This window comes from Alexandromys fortis, unplaced genomic scaffold, assembly GCF_014885135.2.
Source record: "Alexandromys fortis isolate MF-2015 unplaced genomic scaffold, M_Fortis_MF-2015_v1.1 scaffold_165, whole genome shotgun sequence".
NCBI classification, from domain to species: Eukaryota; Metazoa; Chordata; class Mammalia; order Rodentia; family Cricetidae; genus Alexandromys; species Alexandromys fortis.
In genome coordinates this window covers 3,337,085-3,362,100 of record NW_026068038.1, presented here as the reverse complement: position 1 = coordinate 3,362,100, position 25,016 = coordinate 3,337,085, and the positions used below count along the sequence as shown (strand labels likewise).

General features: G+C 45.6%; 1 protein-coding gene and 1 long non-coding RNA gene across 10 annotated transcripts in view; one reads left to right on the top strand and one right to left on the bottom strand.

The window, feature by feature from the left end:
* Spg7 (SPG7 matrix AAA peptidase subunit, paraplegin) overlaps positions 1 to 18,063 on the bottom strand; it is a 50,238-nt gene extending 32,175 nt beyond the window's left edge. For 2 of the 8 annotated variants that reach the window (XM_050165150.1, XM_050165151.1), the window contains exons 1-8: positions 17,842 to 18,063; positions 14,969 to 15,071; positions 11,281 to 11,370; positions 9,094 to 9,157; positions 8,212 to 8,309; positions 6,175 to 6,416; positions 2,735 to 2,874; positions 1,762 to 1,864 (exon numbers count right to left, since the gene is read on the bottom strand). In XM_050165150.1, coding sequence (XP_050021107.1) covers positions 1,762 to 1,864; positions 2,735 to 2,874; positions 6,175 to 6,416; positions 8,212 to 8,309; positions 9,094 to 9,157; positions 11,281 to 11,370; positions 14,969 to 15,071; positions 17,842 to 18,024 — 1,023 coding nt within the window. In that variant the 5' untranslated portion in view covers positions 18,025 to 18,063. Of the gene's footprint in view, positions 1 to 1,761; positions 1,865 to 2,734; positions 2,875 to 6,174; positions 6,417 to 8,211; positions 8,310 to 9,035; positions 9,158 to 11,280; positions 11,371 to 14,968; positions 15,072 to 17,841 lie in introns of those variants that run through there. The other 6 variants (XM_050165154.1, XM_050165152.1, XM_050165153.1 and 3 more) reach the window with 6 other exon arrangements.
* Positions 18,064 to 18,161: 98 nt separating this feature from the next.
* LOC126515497 (uncharacterized) lies at positions 18,162 to 24,103 on the top strand. Of its 2 annotated transcripts, XR_007595861.1 has the most exons (4): positions 18,162 to 18,269; positions 18,641 to 18,986; positions 19,724 to 19,772; positions 23,841 to 24,103. It is a non-coding gene; the product is annotated as an uncharacterized lncRNA (long non-coding RNA). The 2 variants fall into 2 exon arrangements; XR_007595860.1 differs by lacking the exon at positions 23,841 to 24,103 and having other exon boundaries at positions 19,724 to 20,353.
* The last annotated feature ends 913 nt before the right edge of the window (positions 24,104 to 25,016 follow it).

The window sequence follows — 25,016 nt, the reverse complement described above, 5'->3', positions numbered from 1 at the left end:
TGCATGTATGCCTGCAGGCCAGAGAGGGCATTAAATCTCATTACAGATAGTTGTGAGCTACCATGTGGTTGCTGGGAATTGAACTCAGGACCTCTGGAAGAGCAGTCAGTGCTCTTAACCTCTGAGCTACCTCTCCATCCCCATAATCTAACAATTTATGTTAGAAAAAAAAAAGTAGAATTGGAGGCTGGGTTCAGCACTCAGGAGGCAGAGGCAGGTGGGTCTCTATGAGTTTAAGGACAGCCAGGTCTATAAAGCGAGGTTCCAGGACAGGCTCCAAAGATATACAGAGAAACCCTGTCTCAAAAACGAAACAAAACAAAACAAAAACAAAGAAACAAAAAACTAGAACTGGAGCGATGCTTCAGTAGTAAAGAGCACCTGTTCTCACACATAGAGACAGCCTTCTCTAACTTGAGTTCCAGGAGATTCGACACTCTGCCAGCTACTGTGTGTACAGGGTACACACACATGCAGGCAAAACACCCATACACAAAAATAAAAATAAAGTTTAAATAGGTAAGTAAAAATATAAAACTCTCTTTGGAGCCAGGAGGTGGCGGCACACACCTTTAATCCCAGCACTAGGGAGGCAGAGGCAGGTGGATCTCTGAGTTAGAGGCCAGTGTGGTCTACAAAGCAAGTTCCAGGACAGCCAGGGCTACACAGAGAAACCCTGTCTCAAAAACAAAAAATAAAACAAAATAAAAGCAACACTCATATTTGGGCATGGTAACTCATACCTTTAATCCCAGCTTTCAGGGCAGAGGCAGGTATACCTCTCTAGGTTCCATGTTAGCCTGGTCCACATAGAGTGTCAGGCCAACCAGGGCTGCATAGTTGCATAGTGAGATCCTGACTCAAAAGAAAAAAGAAAAGAAAAAAAAAAAAGAAGGAAAAGACAAGCACAAACTTCTCCTAGTACAAGGTTCTGGGGTTAATCATCAACACCACACCAGAAGAATAAGTCTTCTTTAGCTAAGGAGACAGAAATAAGCTTGCATTCTCAGCGAAAACAGAGTGACATTCCCAGGGGTAGAAAGGAAGCTGCCTACATCCCAGTCTATGCTGAGAGATGGAGAAGCCATGGGAGGGAAGCACATTTCCTAAGATACATCCCAAGGACAGGATGGGAGAGAGGGGCTAGAGAGATGGCTCAGCAGTCAAGAGTACTGATTGTTCTAGAGGACCTGGGTTCAATTCCCAGCACCCAAATGGCAGCTCACGACTATCTGCAACTACAGTTCCAGGGGATCTGATCCCCCTTACACAGGCAAAACACAATGCACAACACAAGATTTAAAATTAAAAAAAGAGTAGAAGGGGAGTTTTCCTCTATTATGGCTGCTCTTTAAGGTATTTTTAATGTTTCTTTATTAGCCAATAATAGAAAAAAGAAGAGCACCACTCCAAGCTAACATGGAACTTTGGGGGAAAAAAAAAAAACAAACGGGGAGGGGGGCAGACAGAACACAGTTCCCTATATACAGTGGGCTCAGTGGCTCCCACTGAGGACTTTTTTTTTTTTTTTTTTTTTTTTTGGCTTTTCCAGACAGGGTTTCTCTGTAGCTTTGGAGCCTGTCCTGGAACTAGCTCTTGTAGACCAGGCTGGCCTCAAACTCACAGAGATCCACCTGCCTCTGCCTCCCAAGTGCTGGGTTTAAAGGCGTGCGCCACCACCGCCCAGCTCCCGAGGACTTTTCTATAGGCTTAGAGAAGAATTCAAGTTCTCACACACAAACCTCCAGCAGTACAACTTACGAAAGCACTGAATCCGCCTTCCCTTCCTGCCATCCCAGTCAGTCTGAAAATATACCACAGAATGGCCAAGCCCACTGCTGTCATCCCCAGGGCGTAGAGGGCACTGCGTAAAAAGGAAAGGCAGAGTTATAGGGATGAATTCATTGTCAGGGCAACTGATGAACAAAGCTGGGATCTCTAGCTCCGAGGGCAAGGCAGAAGGTAAGCAGTTGTGCAAACATGGTCTCCTGTCCCACTGTTACCACAGTCCCTCTTCCACAAGCTTTTCAAGTGTTTACACTGCATGTACAAAGGCTTACTTAGCCTGCCATGTGACAATGCCCAACAAAAGCAGGTTCTTCTATGGCTAATATTATATTGTCATTTTCAATTAGTAAACAAATAAAACTTAACAAACTTAAACTCTGGATTAGGCTCTCTATTTGAGAAGGAAGAAGAGGACCACCCATGACTTGCCCCATACCTCTCTGTCACTTGACAATAAAACCAGATCAGTCACAAGGTGGGCGGATTTAGCATCTGGGCCATGAGGCTATCAAGCTATTGTCAAAGGAATACCTGCTAGATGCCGGCTTGTGCATCCCAGGTTACAAACTCACAATAACCTTTTCTTTAGACGCTGGCTTCATCACTGTTGGCTGAGCAATGCCTATGGGTTCCATGGTCCCTCACAGTATACAAACAGTGCTAAAATGCCACTGAAAGAATTTCTACTGACTGAGACCCTTTCTATTCCTTCTGTTCTATCTTCCTTTACAGAAAACAGCAACCTTGGCGCATCTGATTAAGAACTACCACAGACCATAGACAACTAAACAAAGTGAACGCTCTAGGGATTTGCACGTCCACATCTGCAGCCTCTCTACTCTCACACTCGGGACCTCCCCAAAGGGATCCAGCAGTCAGCTCAGGATTTGCTGTCTGTTCAGTGTGGCTCACACTACAAAGTCAAGTCCATAAACAACCAACATACTTTCCAAAGAATCCTGTTCGCTTATAGGAAACCGGAATCCGGTCCTTGCTTTCGATGTTCAGCTCATCTTCAGCTGCTCGAAGCTTCTCTTCAAATTTGTCGATATTTGCAACCTGCATCCGGTACATCAAGGCCAGCCGCTGAGGACAAAATGGAGAGCGGGCAAGGAGAGAGTGAAAGGTCAGTACTCAGAGCTGGCACACTATGTGACCCAGGGCTCCCAAGTGGACACTGTAGACAGCACTTCCATGTCTAAAAAATTCTAGTTTTCTCAAGCCCAGCCTAGAATGACCATCTCAGGAGATGCCCTTTCTGATGGAAATGCTTTGTACTAAGTAAAATTTTACCCTGGCATGTGGGACTCACCACCAGGAAGTCACAATTATCCCCATGGCCAGTATGAGTCACTAGTTTCAGGTTTACTGCTTTTGCTTCTGGATACAGTAGTCTTGCTGTATAACTCAGGTTGGCCTTGGATTCTGACAGGGCTCATGTCACTTTCATCACTTCCCACATATTACCCCGTTACATTATTGGGAGCTCAAATTCTAAGACATTCCTGGATTTAACTCGAGCCAATGATGGATGATGGGTGGCTCAGCCCTATAGTTTCAGACAAGTCTTCGATGTGTCATGGCTCAGTGTGGTGGTGACATCTTGGTGGAGATGACAGTAAGGGGGCAATTAAATATTTTAACCATAATTTATATTTCCTCCCTTTGCACATTAGATGAAGCACCCATAAGTTACTTTCAGGATTTACTGATCCTAGATGTCTGATCTGGGCTTTCCCAATACATCAAGCCATTCTAACTCCCAAATAGCTTCACCAACCTGCATCAGCACAGGTGCACAGAGAAAAGGGTTGAAATGACCCTCTTTATTATGCCAGACTCCAGCACAAAGTATCTTATTTCATTTTTTTTAAAGATTTATTTATTATGTATACAACATTCTGCCTCGATGTATGCCCAGGAGCCAGATCTCAGTACAGATGGTTGTGAGCCACCATGTGGTTACTGGGAATTGAACTCAGGACCTCTGGAAGAGCAGCCAGTGCTCTTAACCTCTGAGCCATCTCTCCAGCCCAAAGTATCTTATTTCAGAAGTCAATTCAAAACCTACATTCTCTGCAGTGTCCAGGACCTTCTGCACCAGCCTCACCCAGGTCCCTCTGCAAAGCCTGAACCTCTGTGCTGATGTAGGCAGGTGTAGCAGGTGTTTGGGGGAGGTGCTACTCTGTGCACCTGTGCTGAGGTAGGCAGGTATGGGGGGAGGTGCTTCTCTGTGCACCTGTGCTGATGTGGGAAGGCAGGTATGGGGGGGGGGAGATGCTTCTCTGTGCACCTGTGCTGATGTGGGTAGGCAGGTGTCTGGGGGAGGTACTTCTCTGTGCACCTGTGCTGATGTGGGTAGGCAGGTGTCTGGGGGAGGTGCTTCTCTGTGCACCTGTGCTGAGGTAGGTAGGCAGGTTTCTGGGGGAGGTGCTTCTCTGTGCACCTGTGCTGATGTGGGTAGGCAGGTGTCTGGGGGAGGTGCTTCTCTGTGCACCTGTGCTGAGGTAGGTAGGCAGGTTTCTGGGGGAGGTGCTTCTCTGTGCACCTGTGCTGATGTGGGTAGGCAGGTGTCTGTGGGAGGTGCTTCTTGTGTCATGCCTTCATTTTTATGGTTAGATGGATTTATTTTTTTCTTTTTTCTTTTTTTTTTGTTTTTTTGAGACAGGGTTTCTCTGTGGTTTTGGAGCCTGTCCTGGAACTAGCTCTTGTAGACCAGGCTGGTCTCGAACTCACAGAGATCCGCCTGCCTCTGCCTCCCAAGTGCTGGGATTAAAGGCGTGCGCCACCACCGCCCGGCTTGGTTAGATGGATTTAGCTTTTGTTGTTTGACAGTGTGTATTGATCCTATGGCTTCAGTTCTTAAAATTATCAGCACAGAACTGATGTAATCAAACTTGCTGGACCATTTACACCACCCACATCCAGGTAAGAGGAATCTCATGGTGTCCTTTTGGGGTACAGAATAGGCCTGTTGAAAGAAAATACAGCACACTGGAAGAATAGGTTCATTCCAGTCAATATAGCCTGCAAAGAGACCATGCCTATAGCCTGGAGTGGTTACCTGGAGCAGGGGAGAGCAGCCAGGTGGCCTCTCAGAGTTACACTCTCCTGCTACCCAATAAAACAGGAGAACAATATAATATAAAAGAAAAAAAATTCAGGGTCCATTGACTGAGTATGATAACATACACCTTCAATCCCAGAACTTGGGAGGCAAAGTCAGGTGAGTCTCTAGGAGTTTGAGGTGAGCCTGGTCTACATAGTAAGGCCCAGACTAGCCAGGGCTACATAGTAAGGCTCTGCAAAAAAAAAAAAAAAAAGTCAAGCCGGGCGGTGGTGGCGCACGCCTTTAATCCCAGCACTTGGGAGGCAGAGGCAGGCGGATCTCTGTGAGTTCGAGACCAGCCTGGTCTACAGAGCTAGTTCCAGGACAGGCTCCAAAGCCACAGAGAAACCCTGTCTCGAAAAAAAAAAAAAAAGTCAGCGTCCTAATTAATCGTATACCCAAGTAGTTTTAAGGCTCACATAGAAACAATTCAGAAAAATGGACAGCAAATATGCTCTAGACAGTATCTTTGCAGGAAAGCTTTCAGGACTCCATAACGGTACACGACACTGGGGGAGAAATAAGAGAGACTAAAACTGAAGCAGAGCAGGATAGGGCTCACTGTCAATTGGCTGTCCTCTGAGGCCAGTCTCCACCTTCAACTGTTAGACACTGAGCACTCTCGCCCTGGGGCTGGGGCAGGTCCCTGCTCTCTGACCTTGAGCCCCCCCCCACCTGATCTGAACCCCATCCCCTGCCCCATCATGTGTCTTCTTCCAGCGTTCTCAAGCGGGGAGCTTGGTGTGAGCACAATCCCTCTCTGTCCTCTCTGAGTTCCAGCCCTTTACTAACTTGCATTTTGTTATATACCTCACAGGGCAGATTACCTATTTCTGCACCCATCCCTGCCAACCGGCCACTTAAGAGCTTTGCTGCAAACTGTTTGTAGTAGCTCCCTGCCACCTTAGCACTCCCAAATCTTCGGGACCGGAAACAAAAGCTCTGCACATACCCAGGCGGATTCAGTACGACTTCTGGCTGCAGTGGTCTCAGCTCCTTATCCTCTCACACCAACGAGATATTGTTCAGAATCAATTATCACTGGTCTTCTCCTCTTTCACTCTGACATGCCTGCCATCAGAGCGCTTTCCTGTCAAGAGCTCTCTGACTACCTTCCCTCGGCTCCACCTTAACAAGCACTGCTCAAACCCTGCATCAAGCCCTACTCTATACACATCATGTTAAAGACAGCCAGGCAAGTCCAGGATTGAAGGGTTGATTAAAAAGGGGATACTCCCAACCTTCCCAGTCTCCCCAAGGCCTTCACCCCAACTCACAGGCCGCCCAAACACCACGGCTCCAGGATGCAGATAGACTTCCACCACATCACTTTCGGGTACCACCTGCACACGCTGCACCTCGCCTTTAGCCAGCATCTCATTGACAAAGTCGGCCCAGGAAATACTGCCCCCACTGGTACTGAGGGAGTTTAGCAGACTCATCACAATAGCAATGATGAACAAGGTGCGCAGCCTCTCACGATACATCTGGTCTTCCCGCTCTTTTCGTCTCCTCTCCTCTGAAGAGAACACAGGGAGAATCAGGCACATCAGGAGTAAGCCCAGGCACATTCTCACATGAGCAGGGTCTCACTTCTATCTCTCTCCTTAGGAATGCTCAGCAAAGGAAGGGCAGGATCTGTGTCCTAATGAATCCCAAGTTTCTGCCTGTTTTCGAGAGCTATCCTAGACCTGGCATGGGTGCACACCTTTTTTTTTAATTTTTAATTTTTTTTTACTTATCTATTTATTTTATATCCTGGCTGCAGCCTCTCCCCATCCTCTCATTCCCTTAGCACAAATAATAAAAACCCAGAGACAGATATTGGGGTTCAACCTGAAGATCAGAAAAGCAAAGTAGCTAACCACTACAGAGATCTTTTACCTCTACCAAATCTTCAGACCAAAAGGAAGACATTCCAGAAACAGATCCAGGTGGTAGTGGCTTGTACCTTTAATCCCAATGTTTGGGAGTCACACACCTTTAATCCCAGCACAAAGTAGGTGGAGACTGGAGTGATAGCTGGGCAATGAGAGGAATATAAAGGGGAAGAGACAGGAACTCACTGGAGTGTGCAGTCTGAGGACTGGTAGAGATGGAATGTCATCCTCTGCTACACAGTGAGTTCAAAAACTGCTTAGGACTGTAGGTTGGGTGGGAAGACAGCCGGATGTTAGGAGCATTGACTGTTCTTCCAGAAGACCTGGGTTCAATTCCCAGCACCCACTGGAGACTCACAGTGGTCTAGAACTCTAGACCCAGGGCACTAGGCACACATGTGGTACATAGACACATATGTAGACAAAACATCTATACACAAAAACAGCCTGAGCATATACAACCCTTGTCTTGTGTTAGGGGGTTGGGCAAGAATTATGTTGTATATCTGTACTAACTGTAATTCCAGCACTTTGGGTGGCTTCAGCAAGAAGTTGAAAGTTCAGGTCTAGCCTGTGCTAAAAAATTGAGAGCATTTCTCTCTCAATTTCAAAAAGTCAAAAATCAATAAATATAATTCATACCCTAGGCCCTAGGAATATCTTATTGTCCCTCATTTCTATTCCCATGATCCCATCACAAGACACAAGAGTGAACCCTGACCCTGGGATGGACTAGAAACTGGCATTTGATGCCCAGTGCTCAACTCTTCCCCAATCCCAACTGTCCCTCAATGATCTGTGCCATGTTTATTTGTATCTGTGATTTCAAAACTTCAGATTGGGAGCTGGAGAGATGGCTCAGCGGTTAAGAGCATTGCCTGCTCTTCCAAAGGTCCTGAGTTCAATTCCCAGCAACCACATGGTGGCTCACAACCATCTGTAATGAGGTCTGGTGCCCTCTTCTGGCCTGCAGGCATACAGACAGAACATTGTATACATAATAACTAAATAAATAAATAAATAAATAAATAAATAAATAAATATAAAAAACGCTTCAGATTGTTCTTAAATATTTTTAATTAGCCGGGCGGTACTCGGGAGGCAGAGGCAGGTGGATCTCTGTGAGTTTGAGGCCAGCCTGGGCTAGAAGAGCTAGCTCCAGGGCAGGCTCCAAAAGCTACAGAAAAACCCTGTCTTGAAAAACCAAAAAATAGCCGGGCGGTGGTGGCGCATGCCTTTAATCCCAGCACTCGGGAGGCAGAGGCAGGCAGATCTCTGTGAGTTCGAAGCCAGCCTGGTCTACAAGAGCTAGTTCCAGGATCGGCACCAAAGCTACAGAGAAACCCTGTCTCGAAAAACCAAAAACCAAAAAATAAATAAATAAATAAATAAATAAAAATTTAATTATGGGTATGTCTAAGTGTGGGTTTGTACCTTTGAGTACAGTATCTGCAGAGCCAAAAAAGGTGATGGATGGATCCCCTGGAACTAGAATTTCAGGCAGTTGGTGCTGGGAATTAAATTCATATCCTCTGCAATAGCAATAGAACTCTTTTAACCACTGAGCCAAATCTACAGCCCCTAAGTACTTCTTCCTACATATTTCTTGCACGTCTTTGGGCTGAATAATATACTAGCTCAGAAAGTTCACAGCACAGTTTTTTTCCTGCCGGAGTGTCTGATGTCACACTGTCTCCAATCTGATTAAGGCATGAACCTCCATCAAAGCTATCACATGGTACATCCACCAGTCAGCAACACAGAAGACTAATAGCATTCCGGGGAGTCAGGGGGAGGCTGTCAATTGCTAAATAGGTCACTGGTTCAGGCATATAAAGACAAAATGCTGCTACTGAATCCCAAGGGAAGAGTCACCAGATTCTCAGGCTCAGATCCTTCCTGCTGTGAGCACATGTGGCTAGTTCTAGACCCACACCATTCGTTGTGACTACTGATGACCTGCAGAGAAACCTGGACAAGTCTCACCTTGCAGAAACAATGGAGGCATTCTCTTTAGGAGATAGCCTGAAAAGTTTTGAAATCTATTTATTGTCTGTGTGTGAATTCATGTGCATTTCATGCATGCAGGAGCCCATGGAGCCCAGAAGAGGCGAGCAGAGCACCTAGAACAAGAGCACGGCCTCGATGGCTGTGAGATGCTGGGAAATGACCATGGTCCTCTGTGAGAGCAGTAAGTGCTCTTAACCACTGCCATCTATCAGAAGTTTCTTTTCTAGCCAGGTGGTGGTGGTGCACACCTTTAATCCCAGCAGAGACAGGCAGAGACAGGCAGAAGTCTGTGAACTCAAGGCCAACCTGGTCTTCAATTCAAGGTACCCAGTTCCAGGACAGCCAGGGAGGTTACACAGAGAAACCTTGTCTAAAATAAAATAAAGTAAAAATTAAAAAAGTCAGGCATAAAGATTTATAATCCCAACACTTGAGGGCCTGAGGCAATAGTCAGCCAGGGCTACAGAATAAGACAAACAACAAAAACAAATAAACAAGCAAAACAAACAAACAAAAAACACCCAGCCAAGCCAGAGCAGAAATACACATTTATAAACACAGCACTTGGGAAGCTGAGGCAGGAGGATCAGTTCAAGGAAGCCTCAACTGCACAGTGAGTTCTAGGTCAGCCTGGAGGCTACATGATACTTTATGTCAAAAAATGGAGAAGGAAGAAGAGAAGTCTTTTCTACTTCAAGATGTGAAATGTTCACTTGTATGTTCTAAGTCTTCTTAGTTTTGCTTAAAAACAAACAAAAAAACTATGTGTGTGATTGAGTATGTAAGTATGAGTGCACATGTGTGGATAGGTGTGCATGTGGAGGCCAGTCAGGCGACTTCCTTGATTGTTCTCCATCCTATATACTGAGACAAGATCTTCTACTTGAACCAGAGCTTGGTGATTCAACAGTCCAGCCAGTCAGCTTGGGCCAGAGTTCCCTAGCTGTGCTCCCCGATGATGAGATTTACAGAGAGGCTGCCAGACTGCCCAGTGTTTACATGGGAGCTGTGGACCCAGACTCCTCACACCTGTACAACAGGTGCTTTACTCACTGACCCAGCTCCCAGACCCAGCTATGCCTTTTAGACTTAATAACAGAGGTGAGCATGACAGTGCATGCCCAGAACACCAGCATCCACTCAGGAGAGAGAAGCAGAAGTACTGATACAAGTTTAAAGCCGGTCTGGTCCAAGTGAGACAGTCTCACCTCACACAAACAAAGTAAGAAAATAACACTTAAATTGTCTTCTACAAGTACCTAAGTCGTACCTGAGATGTTTATCCCACTGCTCTCTAGATCTACGGTGGTTGAAAAACTTGATCCTTAGGTCTAAGAGATGTGAATATACTATCTGGTTGAGTAGTGAAAAACTACACGCTTAAGTTGCAACGAAAATGAATAGGAAAGAGTGACCAGGAGGACGTTGATAAATCTTTAGATGCCCAGTAAGGTCCCAGAATTCAGTGTCTGAAAACAGATTCTGTGTATCTTAAATACTGTTGTGCTGCTGAATCTTAAAAAAGTGTGGGGAATGTCTGCCATTACAGGAGTTTTGTACAGTGGGTATTGACTTCAGTCCAGAACAGTGCTCTGCTGTGTCTCCATTCGCTCGCTCCATTGAGCTGCTTTCATAAGGTTGTCTCAAAGAATTCATGGAAGCAGTGTTGGAGGTCATGATTTCATAGTGTACACATTTATAGTTTTATGTGTGGGCCAAAATGGGTATCTTTGGATAAAACAGAAAAGTATGTATTATCTTGTAATTCAAATAAAATTAGTCTTTTTGTTTTTTAAAAAAAGAAAATACACTTAATTCATTTAGAATTTGCTCTATTTTGAGAACAGAATTAAATGGGACAATGTATGAAAACCACTTAGTACAATGCTAAGCACATACTATATCTAAGGGTAGACAATTTCCAACATTATTGGCTCTAAAAACCTTACAGAAAACAAACAGCTTCTAGCTAAGAAACTTAATAAACTCTAGAAGTTCAGTTCAAACATTAATTTTCTACATGCTTTATACTCCTGCATGAGTCCTAATTCCAGCAAGGTGACACCTAAGATATGAAGGCATCCACAGTCTCCCCGAGTGTGGCTGTGAACTGGAACAGGGCAGTACAGGCTTGTAAACGGTGGTGACCCTTCCACTGCAAACCCATCCCACTCATGGGCCCATTCCTCACTCATCTGCTAGCTGGCCTCACACTCAGCAACAGTAGGAACACTAGCCAGTGTGCGTCGGGCTGGTCACCACAGTCCCCACTCCCAGGATTTAGGATTTACCCTTTCCTGAATGTGACAGAGGGACACAGGTGTCCACAGAGACATCTCTGAGAGAACAAAGGCTCGGCAATCACAGAAGTAGGGCAGTTCACACAGGAACAGGCAATCAACTGTGCCTTTCTTAACAGTCTCACCCTACTAAGAGGCGAGTACACAAGGGGGCACAAGAGGGACAGGTACTTCAAACATCAGGCAGATGTACCTTCATCATCTTCAGGGGCCTTGCCTTTGGGTTTATTATTGTCCTTATTCTTCTGTTTCATTCGTGAGGTGCTAAAATAGTAAGTACTACCTATAATAAAAAGAAAAGAATTAAGTTTGCAGCTACAAGAGACTTACAAGAAGGCAGCGTGTCTACAAAAAACCCTATAACAACAGAAACCTTTTGGAACCTGTGCCTGAGAATTGCTGCATGGAGGCATTGCAGCACTTCCTTCTATGTACACTACGGTATCTGCTGATGAGAGAATAATGAACCATTAATGTATAAAGACAAATCTGTGCTACCTAAACTGGATAGCTAGAGGTTGGAACATACTTCTCTAGCAAGCGGATTCCAGGTTTGGCAGTTCACAGCCATCTACCTATAACTACAGCTCCAGATAATCCAGCACTAATGCCCTCTTTCTGGCCTCTGTGGGTATCTGGATTCATGTACGTGTACACACACATACACACACACACACACACACACTGAAAAAGTTTTCTATTTTTAAAAAAGTAAAATGGGATTGGAAATAGCGCAGCAACTAAGAGCACTTGCCGCTCTTGCAGAAGACCTGGGTTCAGTTCCCAGCACCCACACAGCTGTTCACAACCAACCAGAATTTCAGTTTCAGGGATCTAACACCCTCTTCTGACTGCTCAGGTGGCAGGAATACCTGTGGCACACAACAAACATTCAGGTAAAACACTTACACACATAAAATAAATAAATCTAAAAAATATTTCTAAATAAAGCAACAAACTGGCTAGTCAGGTATAGTAGCTAAGGCCTGTAATACTAGCACTCAGCAGGCAGACAGATCACCTTGGCTTCAATGCCACCTGGGTTACAAAGTGCTGGACATAAGCATAAACTACATGACACATCTCCAAAAAGAAACAAAAATAAAAATTTTTTTTTTAAATTAGCTAATGTGAGAGAATACAGAACTAGAGAATATAGCTCAGTGGCAGAACACATGCTGGGTTTAATCCCTAAGTCACCAGAAGAAAAAAAGGTGTTACAGATGTGAGTTTGAAAATGACACAAGTGGCCAGGCGGTGGTGGCGCACGCCTTTAATCCCAGCACTCGGGAGGCAGAGGCAGGTGATCTCTGTGAGTTCGAGGCCAGCCTGGTCTACAGAGCTAGTTCCAGGACAGGCTCCAAAGCCACAGAGAAACCCTGTCTTAAAAAAAAAAAAAAAAAAAAAACAAAAAGGACAATGACACTAGCTTACTAGAGATCAATTTTAAGTGAATTTAAGCAGTAGAATGACCCAAATGGTTTGGCAACTGTGGCTACCAGTCGTCAATGCCAGGCCTAGGCTGGCATAAGGCTGCACGGGAAAGGCTTGGTCTTGCCCAAAGTCTCAACAGATGGGGGAGAAAAATGACCATGACATCAAGTCTTTTCTATCCATATACATATATGTATGTGTATGTATATTATAATTTAGCCAGGTGTATTGGCACATACCTTTAGCACTCAGATCTCTCAATTTGAGGCCAGCCTGGTCTACAAATCAAGTTCCAGGACAGCAAGAGACGGTACAGAGAAACCCTGCCTATTTCAAAATAAATGAACAAACTGGGTGATGGTGGCACACACCTTTAATCCCAGTACTTCAGAGGCAGAGGCAGGTGGATCTCTGTGAGTTCGAGGCCAGCCTGGTCTACAGAGTAAGTTCCAGGACAGCTATGGCTACACAGAAACCCTGTCTTGAAAAACTAAAATAAATAATAATAAATGAACAAAAAATTAAAAATTAATTTTAAAAAGACAAAACTTTTATCTACATGGGTATTTTGTCTACCTGTCAGTATATGTAACACATGCATGCCTTGAGGAAACCAGGTGCCAGATCCCATGGAATTTAGAACACAGAGTTACAGATGGTTGTGAGCTACCCAATGTGGATGTTGGGAACTGAACTCAAGTCCCCTGGAAGAGGGGTATTTTTAACCTATGAGCCACAGCTCCAGCCCTGAGTCTAACTTTCTCCATAAAAACATTAACAGGTGCAAAAGCAGAACTATACTTATTTCCATTAGAACTCAGCATTGTTTTTGGATAGTGGGGTATATTGATGCTATTCATGTTTATCTCAGAGTCACTGAACCCGGGATGAAATTCAAATGAAACTCAAGCAAATGAGCCCAGTGCCAACACAGGTTGCCTCCTTCGAATTAGGAGCCAAGCATTCCACTGTTCCCTAGTCCAACTAGGCAAAGGAGCGAAATTCTGGCACCAACCCTGGATGTCCCCCTGAACTAAAGCAGAGACACTGTTAGAGTTTATTCCCGGCACTTGGGAGTTAGAGGCAGGATCTGAGTTTGAGGTCAAGCTGTTTTGCAAAGAAAGTTCTAGGACAGCCAGGGCCACACAGAGAATCCCCATCTCAAAGAGAAAAAAAAAAAGAACAATGAAACCCGACTTCCACTTCATGCTTTATTCATTTTTATTATATGTGTGTGGGCGTTTGCCTGCATGTACATCTCTGCACATGTGCACAGCTGGGTACCATCTGTGCTGTGCTAGTGAAGGTCAGGAGGGGTTGGAGCCTCTACAATAGGGATTAGGATGGCTGTGAGCTGCCATGGGAACCAAACTGGGTCCTCTAAAAACGTAGTTAATGTTCTTACCTGCTGAGTCACCCCACCAGTCTCCACCACTTCAGTTTTAAAATGAGGGCTAATTAAGATGGAGAAATGGGTAAAGGTACTTGTCAAGCTTGATGACTTCAGTCTGATTCCTAGGACTCACATGGTAGGAGAGATCCACAGGGGGTACCCGTTTGCACACACGCGCGCGCGCACACACACACACACACACACACACACACACACACACAGTTGCTAAACAAAACACAAGCAAAAATAGGTCAGGCCTGGCGGCACATACTGTAATCCCGACACTTAGAAGGTGAACACAGGATTATAAATTCAAGGCTAGCCTGGACTACAAATTAATACCTTGTCTCACAAAGACAAAAACAGACAGACAAACAAAACAAAACAAAAAACCAGGTGAATAGTGGCATATTTCTATACTCTACCACTGGCAAGGTAAAGGCAGGATGACAAAGTATTCAATCTATTTATGAACATCACTTCAGATTATCCAAAGACTAACAGAAAGAACCAAAGGTTGGAATAAGAATAGTTTAGTTGGTGGAGTACTTGCCTACCAAGCACAAAGTTCTGAGTCCAATCCCTATCATCACATAAAACCAGACACAGTGGCACACACCTGTAATCTCAGCACTAAAAAGGTCAGAAGTTCAGGGTTTTTTATGGTGGCTGTTCTTAGTTTTCTGGGCAATGTCAAACTAGCAACATTCTTCTAATGGTCACTTGTCCCTTGCCAAGGAGACTACATCCTTAGATTTGATCACAGTGTATCTATATAGACTGAGCTGGCAGATTTTGCTGCACACGTAGGCCAGTAGAGTTTCTCCTAGGCTACTCTACTCACTATAGTAAGTACTGTGTTTCAGCAACCCAAACTCTTTTTTTTTGGACAGGGTTTCACTAGCTAATTCTGGCTAGTCTCCAACTGGCAGCCCCCGTTTTAGTGCTGGGATTACAAGCATACTAGACCATGCTCCTCTTCCATTATATCTAATAGGACTACAGTAAAATCTGTGTCCATCACTAGGGACACATGCAACGCATAGATACACACCTGAAAGCTGCCATGGTCTGATTGCATTTGGCACTATATGCTGTTTCAGTAACAATCCGCTAATACTTCCAAAGCTAGGGGTCAGTATTCGAAATAGCAAGTTCTGTAAAAAGAAAAAAAAAAAAAAAAAAAAGACTGAGGTAACACTAAGACCACATACCAAAACAACACAGGGTTGGGGATATGGACCAGTTGGTAGTCCCCACAAACCATGCAGAAAGCTATGAGTTTGATCCCCAGTATCCCATAAAAGTATATATAGTGGTAGATGCCTATAACCCCACCTCTGTGACAGAGTCTGGCCTCAAACTCAGTGATCCTCCTGCACCAGTCTCCCAAGTGCTGGGATTACAAACATGCGCCATCAACCCAGAGAGCCTGTTTTGTTTTTGGTTTTGTTGTTTTTAACTGCCTCGTATAGTTCAGGCTGGCCCCAAATAACTCTGTAGCTGAGGATGGCTTTAAAATCCTGACCTTCCGGGGCTGAAGAGGTAGCTCAGTGGTTAAGAGTACTGCCTGCTCTTCCAAAGGTCCTGAGTTCAGCCGGGTGGTTGGTGGCGCACGCCTTTAATCCCAGCACTTGGGAGGCAGAGGCAGACGGATCTCTGTGAGTTCGAGACCAGCCTGGTCTACAAGAGCTAGTTCCAGGACAGGCTCCAAAACCACAGAGAAACCCTGTCTCGAAAAAACAAACAAAAAAAAAGGTCCTGAGTTCAATTCCCAGCAACCACATCGTGGCTTACAGCCATCTGTAATGAGATTTGGTGCCCTCTTCTGGCCTGCAGGCATGCATACAGGCAGAACACTGTATACTTAATAAATAAATCTTTAAAAAAAAAATCCTGATCTTCCATCTCTGCCTCCCAAATATAGCATTATAGGTATGCTCCAGATTGGCTTAGCCTTTTATGCTCTTTTCCCCTACAAGACGGGGTCTTACATGTAGCCCTGGCTGGTCTAGCACGGAACACGACACATAAATCAAGCTGGCCTTGAATTCATAGATGTCTACCTGCTTCTGTTCCTGAGCACTGTGAGTAAAAGCGTGCACCACCATGACCCACCAACCTTTAAATGCTAAGATCAACAATCCAATTTAACATTTTTTTTTTGATTCACGGTACAGTAAAGGCTAAGAATTGGAGTCCTGTTATCAATGGGAAGGCTATCTCCATCTTCCAGTAGCCATACTCCCACCAACACCAAATGGGTCAGACTGGTGAGTATACTGTGAAGTCTACTGTTTCTTCACTGCCATGGAGAAGGCTAGGTCCACTTGACAGGGGAAGCCAAAAGGTCAACATCCTTGGCCCTGGGCTGAAGTTACCCTACCATCTTTGTGATCGCTATGAACTACAACTCAGTCAAGAGCATCAACAAGCCAGGTAGCAATGGCACACATTTTCAATCCCAGCACTTGGGAGTCAGAGCCAAGTGGATCTCTGAATTCGAAGCCAGCCTGGACTAAAGAATGAGTTCCAGGGGGGCTGGGGAGATGGCTCAGCAGTAAGAGCACTGCCTACTCTTCCAAAAGTCCCAGTTCAATTCCCAACAACCACATGGTGACTCACAACCATCTGTAATGAGATCTGGTGCCCTCTTCTTGCAGAACACTGTATACGTAGCAAATAAATAAATCTTATTAGAAAACAAACAAAAAACAAAACAAACAAACAAACAAACAAAAGAGCTCCAGGACAGTCAGGACTACACAGAGAAACCTGTCTCAAAAAAAAAAAAAAAAAAAAACACCAACAATGCCTCCTGCACCACTGCTTAGCCCTGATGGCCAGGGCCATCTATGTCAACTTTGATGTCCTGAACAACTCATAACCAGAATCCATGCCATCACTACCACTACATGGCTTCTCTGGGAAGTCAGCATGAAGGCAGTGGAGGTGCCCAAAACATCGTCTTTGCATCCATTGGCACTGTCAAGATGTGGGTGGGGTCATCCCAGAGATGAGCAGGAAGAAGGCTCACTGGCATGGCCTCCTGAATAGCTATCCATTCCATCGTCTGCTCTGGATCTTACCTACCACCTGGAGAGGGCTGCCAAACATACCGGCATCAAGAAGGTGGTGAAGCAGGTATCAGAGGGACTCCCTCCGGGGCACCCTGGGCTACACTGAGGATCGAGATGTCTTCTGAGATCTCAACAGTGACACCCATTCTTCCACCTTTAATGCTGAGGCTTTCATTCCACTCAACTACCATTGTGTCGAACTCATTTACTGGCACAGTGAATTTGGCTACGGCAACAGGTGGTGCACGACATGGTCTTCAGGGTGTAAGAACCCTGGACCACCCATCCCAGGAAAAACATAAAAGGAAAGGGGAGGCCATCCAGTGCTGAGGACTCTTCCCCTCCTCAGAATTCCCATTCCAGACCTGCCTCCCAAGAAGAGGGGCCTAGAGTGCTCGCCTGTCAGTTCCATAAATAAATGTCACCTGCATTCGGTCAAAAAACATAAAGGAAATAACAACAAAAGCCAATAATTTTCAACCATAGGCTGAGGATCACAAGACTAGCGTCAATCTCCAACACACAACCTTTCCGTCTTCCTGGCCTCCGTCTCCCAGTAAATGCTGACATTGCAAGTGTGTACCACTTGGCTCTGCTTTAAAAAGTTCAAGTCAATATTTATCTGTAATATTGACATTGCCCTGAAATGTGACACACACACACACACACACACGGCAGAACCACCCGAGGCTGTGCCTCACGCGGGAAGCCCACATCAGCCCTCCTCCCGCACCACGCAGCAGGGCAGGCCTAGCAGAGGCCTTGCCGAAAGAGGAAGGTGAGGCGCACATCCGGTCCGCGGAGACCGGCGACACTCGCCGCCACCGCTAGGTTCCGGGCAGGTTACCTGCGGCGCTTGGCCTTCAGCCGCAGCAGTGCCAACCGGAGTCCCGCGGACCGTATATGGTCGCCTGCTCCAAGCCCCGGATGAGAGGCCTGGGCCCATGGTCGAGAGTAGACCCCATAAGCGCCTGGACCCTGGCCCCGAGCTGTGGCGGAGCGCGCGCCATAGCAGCAACGCCGCCGCCATGGTGCCGAGCGCGGCGCCTGCGCAGTGGGGCTCCGGCCGCCCCAACGGTCAGGTTTGGAGGGCAGCCTCCTCCAGCGCTTGCGCCGTAGCGAAAGTTGTGACTCCTCGCGGCGCCTGCGCTGTCAGAACTTTCCGGTCCCCCTGCAAGGTTAGCTGCTAAATCTCCTGTGTCAGCAGGGTGCGCAGCGCAAACGCTAGCAGCCAGGAGCCTGCGGGTTCCGGAGGAGACAAGCTCCGGTTACCCGGTATTTTTCTTTCCTCTGTTTTATTTCAGTTCAAGCTGCTGTTTTCAGTGCTTGGCAAGAGAATACAGAATTTGGCTTTTAAATCGCCTTTCTTTAGGGGTGTGATTCGGTTCCTGTTGGCCACTTTCTCTCATTATTTATTTTTAAAGATTTTATTTCTTTTATGTACATGCATGTATGTCTTTATGGTGGAAGAGGGCATCGGATGCCATTGTCGATGGCCGTGAGCCACCGTGTGGGTGCTGGGAATTGAACCTGGGTCCTCTGGAAGTGCAGCTAGTGCTCTTAACTGCTGAGACATCTCTCCAGTCCTATTTATTTATTTTTAATGCAATATTCACTGTGCTACCCTGCCTGGCCCCAAACTCCAGATCCTGAAGCCCAGCCTCCTGAGTGCCGGCCTGCCAAGAGAGAGCCACTCGACCCAGTTTTTCCTTAACCCCAGAGGTCCTGAGGATGTTGCTGACAGGCTATAGACTACAATGTGGATGGAGGGCCACGGTGTGTGAGACCACCGTGCAACAGCTACAGAGTTGGAAAACTGTGCTCCCCGTCTTAAGAACGAAGAAGAAGAGCTCTTAAAGTCAGACGTGGACTAATCGAATGTAGACTAGTCGGTCACTGGTCTGGAGAGGGCTGAAGAAGAGGCGCAAGCCCACCAAGGGTTAACGTTGTTCATTCATCCCGGGAACCTAAGAACGAAATCTAACTGCCGCGGTAAGGGCAGATGAGAAGGAAGATGCTTTTGAAAGGAAAACACTAAGCTCTTTGTGACTCAAACAGCGTGGAATATTTGTTTTATACATCTTTATATAGCTGAAAAGTTAGCTCAGCAGTTAAGAGCACCGGTTCTTCTTCCAGAGGATTCCAGATCAATTCCCAGCACCCACATGGTGGCACATAACCTTCTGGATCTCCAGTCCTTGGAGAAACCCTTTTCTGGCCTCACAGTACCAGGCACCCATGTGGTACATAGACGTACAGACAGACAAATACCCATCCACATTTAAAAAGAAAATTTTAAGATAATGAATTCATATAGATAACTGCCTTCTCATACTAGCCTACGTGTTTTCTCCTGGGCTGACTCATTGCTGGAAGTAATTTCCAACCCTCATGACCATGGCTCTCAGCCAGGCTTATACAACGCCTAGGCAGCCACACAGAAGTCCATATTGCTACTCACAAGAAATGAGATTGTATTAAAAGTGAAACTGGGTGTGTAACCCCAGAGTTTAGGAGGTAGAGGCAGGAGAACCAAGAATTCAAGAGCTTAATTTCATTGGCTGTGTTGTGAGACCACCCTGGGCTACCTACTTGAAAACCTGTCTCAAAATGGAGAGGAGGGAAGGAGGAGAAGGGAGGGAAAAAGAGAGGAGGGAAGGAGAAGGGAGGGAAACAGAGACACTGGAGAGAGTGTTCAGTGTTGAAGAGCTATACCGTTTTTTTCACAGGACCTGAGTTTGATTCCTATCATCTGTGACAGAAAGCACACAACCATCTGTAAGTCCAGCTCCTTGGGGATCTGATCAACCTTTTTTGGTCTACACACATACACACGAGAGACAGAGACATAATTTAGGACATAATATTGTTCATAATCCCCCTAACGTTCTTCCTCCCTTCCTCCCTCATTTGTAGTCATTAATAGTCCACTCCGCATCTCCCAAACCCCTTAGCGGTAGGCCATTGCTAATATGTTTTGTTTCTGTGGACTGTGTTGTGATCAAATGTAGGACCTGACTAATTACCGTCACTCCCCCTGAGGTAGAACCCCTCGTCCCAGCCTTCAGACCATTGGGCTTTCACAGTGCATTCATGCCCACCCATGGACAGGACAGGATGGGACAGCCTGGACAGGGTGACGACTGTCCACTCTGTGTAGCAGAGGGAGGGCTACCGGAGCTGTGACTGCCCTAGTCTCGTGCCTGCTAGCTTAATGAGTCTGAAAGCGGGCTGAACCACGTGCCTCAGAAGTGACCTTGCAGTGAGCTTCTTCCACACTGCGTTTTTTTCTGTACTCTTTAGTCTGTAATATTAAATAAAACAACATTCTTAGTGCTGACTAGTGCCTGGTTCCACATCAAATACTCAAACGTAATGTTCACAACTCTCTGAAGTAGAACATTAAAAAATAAAAATTATCTTACTATGTAGCCCTAGCTGGTCTCAAATTCACAGAGATCTCCCTGCTTCTGTGTCCTGAGTGCCAGATAAAAGGCATGCACCACTGTACCATGCAAAATGAATTACAATCAATTAATTTTATATTATGTATATGAGTGTTTTACCTACATGCATGTAAGTGTAACATATATGTGCATGTCTGGTGCCTTCAGAGGTCAGAAGATGGCATTGGATCCCCTGGAACTAGATGATTGTAAACCATTATGCAGGTGGTGATAATCAAACTTGGGTCCTCTGCAAATGCAACAAGATTGATAGTAGAACCATCTCTCAGGCACTACAAGCATTTTGATTATTTTATATGTATGGATGTTTGTGCCTGGTGCCTTAGGAGGCTAGAACAGGGCATCAGATCCCCTGGGAACATAGTTACATGGGTTGTGAGCTGCCATGTGGCAGCTAGTGCGCCTAACTCCTGAGCCACCTCTCCAGCCTTTGAAGTAAAGAATGTCTCTAAAGCCGGGCGATGGTGGCGCACGCCTTTAATCCCAGCACTCAGGAGTCAGAGGCAGGCAGATCTCTGGGAGTTCGAGGCCAGCCTGGTCTACAGAGCTAGTTCCAGGACAGGCTCCAAAGCCACAGAGAAACCCTGTCTCGAAAAACAAACAAACAAAAAATGTCTCTAATTTACTTATAAAGTTTAAAAGCAAACATAGGTTAGGGAATGGCTCAGTGAGTGAAGTGCTTGACCGGCAAGCCTTACCTCACAGACTCAATCTCTGGAATGTGAAACCCCACACTCAGTGGTACCCACTGTCATTGTAGCATTCCTGCCCCACGACAGGAGGTGGAGACAGTAGAATCAACTGGAAATAAGGCTTCTTGGAAGTCTACAAGGTCAGATGTTTGTGGGCCAGCTAGCCTGGAGTAGGCATCTCAGTGGCAGAAACAAGGGAGATCCTGCGTGGGGCAGTGGTGGCGCAGGCTATCCCAGTACTCAGGAGACAGAGGCAGGGGGATCTCTGTGAGCTGAAGGCCAGCCTGGTCTGCAGAGTGAGTTCCAGAACAACCAAAGTTATACAGCAACTCTGTCTTGAGAGAGAGGAGAGAGATTCTGCCTCAGAAAACTAGGTGGAAGACATGGGGCTGGAGAGATGGCCCAGAGGTTAAGAGTACTGGCTGTTTGTTCAGATGACCAGGGTTCAATTGTCAGCAGTCATATAGCAGCTCTCAACTGTCACTCCAGTTCCAGGGCACATAATGTCATCTTCTGGCCCCTGTCAGCACCAGGCACACATATGGTGCACAGACATATATACAGGAAAAATACCCGTATTCCTAAAATCATTTAAGAACAAGAACAAGTAGAGGTAGAAGGAGAGACTGACACAGAAAGGAAGCACAGGGACCTAAGGCACAGTCTGGCCTGGCTTGCATTCTGCATTCCACCCTGTGTGTACAGTCTACGAGGTCACAGGTGAGTTTTGTCCCTTTCCCTACTCCTGGGAAAGTATCAAATGTCCTGCAGACTAGCCCGCAGCTCTGTAGTAGCTAGAGCTTATCCGCTGCGCTTCTTAAGGTTGGGTAAATGTTCAGTTGGTTGTGCAGACTAGCCCTCGGCTAAAAGCTATCACTTATTTTTACTACTGGTTGCTTTTCCTGTTTTTTTTTTTTTTTTTTTTTTTTTTTCCCAAGACAGGGTTTCACTGTAGTTTTGGAGCCTGTCCTGGAAATCACTTTGTATACCAGGCTGGACTCAAACTCTCAAACTCACAGAGACTCACCTGTTTCTGCCTCCTGAGTGCTGGGATTAAAGGTTTGTACCACACTGCCAAGTTTTTGTTTTTTGTTTTCATTTTTGAATTTTTTTTTTTTTTGAGGCAGGGTCTCTAAGTCCTAGAATTGCTAAGTAGACCAGAATATCCTCAAACTCACAGAGATCCACCTGCCTCTGTCTCTTGAGTGCTGGGATTAAAGTTGTGCACCGCCACACTCAGCAATATATGGTTTTATTACATTTACATTTTGTGTGTGTGTGCACGCGCACGCGTACGCGCATACCACAGTGCCTGTGAAGAGGTCAGAGAACAACTTTTGAGAGTCAGTTTTCTCCTTCACCACATGCGTCCCAGGAATCAAATGTAAGGAACCAGCTTTCACCAGCTGAGTTATCTTGCTGTTCTTCCTCGCTAAACTTTCTTTCTTTCTTTCTTTCTTTCTTTCTTTCTTTCTTTTTTTCTTTTTTTTTCTTTTTTTTTTTTTTTTGGTTTTTCGAGACAGGGTTTCTCTGTGGCTTTGGAGCCTGTCCTGGAACTAGCTCTTGTAGACCAGGCTGGTCTCGAACTCACAGAGATCCGCCAGCCTCTGCCTCCCGAGTGCTGGGGTTAAAGGCGTGTGCCACCACCGCCCAGCTAAACTTTCTTTTTTTTTTTAATATTTATTTATTTATTACATATACAATATTCTGTCAGTGTGTATGCCTGCAGGCCAGAAGAGGGCACCAGACCCCATTACAGATGGTTGTGAGCCACCATGTGGTTGCTGGGAATTGAACTCAGGACCTTTGGAAGAGCAGGCAATGCTCTTAACTACTGAGCTATCTATCTCTCCAGCCCCTAAACTTTCTTAAAATACCAGATGTTATCATTTATTTAAAACCGGCTGGAAAGGGCTGGAGAGATGGCTCAGAGGTTAAGAGCATTGCCTGCTCTTCCAAAGGTCCTGAGTTCAATTCCCAGCAACCACATGGTGGCTCACAACCATCTGTAATGAGGTCTGGTGCCCTCTTCTGGCCTTCAGGCACAATGCAGAAAGAATATTGTATACATAATAAATAAATATTTTTAAAAAAAATCGGCTGGAAAGCCGGGCAGTGGTGGCACATGCCCTTAATCCCAGCGGAGGTAGAGGCAGGCGGATCTTTCTGAGTTCGGGCCAGCCTGGTCTACAAGAGCTAGTTCCAGGACTGGTTCCAAAACTACAGGTCTTGAAAAACCAAACAGATAAACAAACAAGCAAACAAAAAACAAACAAACAAACAAACAAACAAACAAACAAATAAATAAATAAATAAATAAATAAATAGGCTGGAAAGGAGGAAAGGAGTCACACCAAACAACAGGACTCACATGGGAGTTTTATTGGAAGAGGAGAGAGAAGGGGCAGAAAAGGGGACAAAGAAAAAGAAGAGAAGGAGGCAGAGATGGGTCCCTGGGGACAAGAGTGGCCAGAGAGAGACAGAGACAGAGTGCTGGAGGTGGGCAAGGCCCACCTTTTAAAAGGGAACATCGCAAGTATGCACGGGGAGTGCTCTCGGTGACTGCAGCTAAGGGCTCATCCTGTCAGGACCCCAAGGGCAGGCCAGTACAGATGCCTGAATACTAACACCAGCTGAAGGGCCTGGAGAGATGGCTCAGCACTGAAGATCACTTGTGGCTCTTGCAGACAGAGGACCCAGGTTGCTGTCTGGCCTCTACCTGACTACTGAGTCATAACCACCACCAGAAGATGTCAAGAAAGCAGCCACTGGAGCCTGTCAGCTCATAGCCCCGAGCAAGTTATTAACTTCTAAGCCTCAATTTTCTCATCAGTAAATGGGCATAATAATTATCTGCAAAGCCAGGCTAATGCCAACCCTGGATTTCCCACACGGCATTTATAAAGATAAAATGCAATAAATGCATGTGAAAGCAACTTGTGAAGCAGCAAGCCATTTACACTAGTAGTTATTACTAAGACGCTATGAGAAATAAATGCCTGGGAAAAAGATCATTGACTCTCCTTTTTAAAATTATGCTTTATTTATCACTGTATGTGTGCACATGCAAGTGTGTGTGTGTGTGTGTGTGTGTGTGTGTGTGTGTGTGTGTAGTTCAGAGGATAATTCTGGGGCCTTCACTCTCTCCTTTCACGGTATCTCTCCCTACACTTTGCTCCATTGTCAAGCTGCACTTTAGACTGCTCCGCCTACTGTCAGAATGTTGGCTTTACCATCTCCAAGACTATTTCCTTCACCTTTATTATTTCTGTGCTTCTTAACTTCTGTTTACTCGTTTGTCCTTCTTCATAGCCTGCCTGAGCCTGGTCAAATTCTGTGTATTGGAAGAACACTTTGACATGGCTTCCTTTTACTGTTTTGTTCTCCAATGCCTGAGAGAGGCGATGTCATGGTGAACTCCTTCCTGCTTGAGTCAGTGCGTCTTAGGGGTTCTTACCCTGACACCAGATGCTCCAGCTCCAGGCCCAAGCCTACCTTGTAGACTTTTATTTTTTGAGACTGACACTCTCTCCCTCCACTCCCTCCCTCCATAGCCCTGTATGTCCAGGAACTCCCAGAGAGCCTTCTGCCTCTGCCTCCTGAGTGCTGGGATTAAAGGAGTGTACCACCTAATTTCTTTTTTTTTTAAAAAAGCATGGTTGCCTTCTCATACACCCTGGCCCCAGAAGCCCTTGAACTATGGCATACTTTGATCATTGTACCCACAGTTACCAAGTTGTAGACTTCAGTCTATAAAGCAAAGTCAGACAGATTGAAACCACATCCTTGCTTAATATTAGCATATCACCTGAACTTTTCAGCTTGTTTGAATACATACTCCTATATGTGAAATTCATATCTGT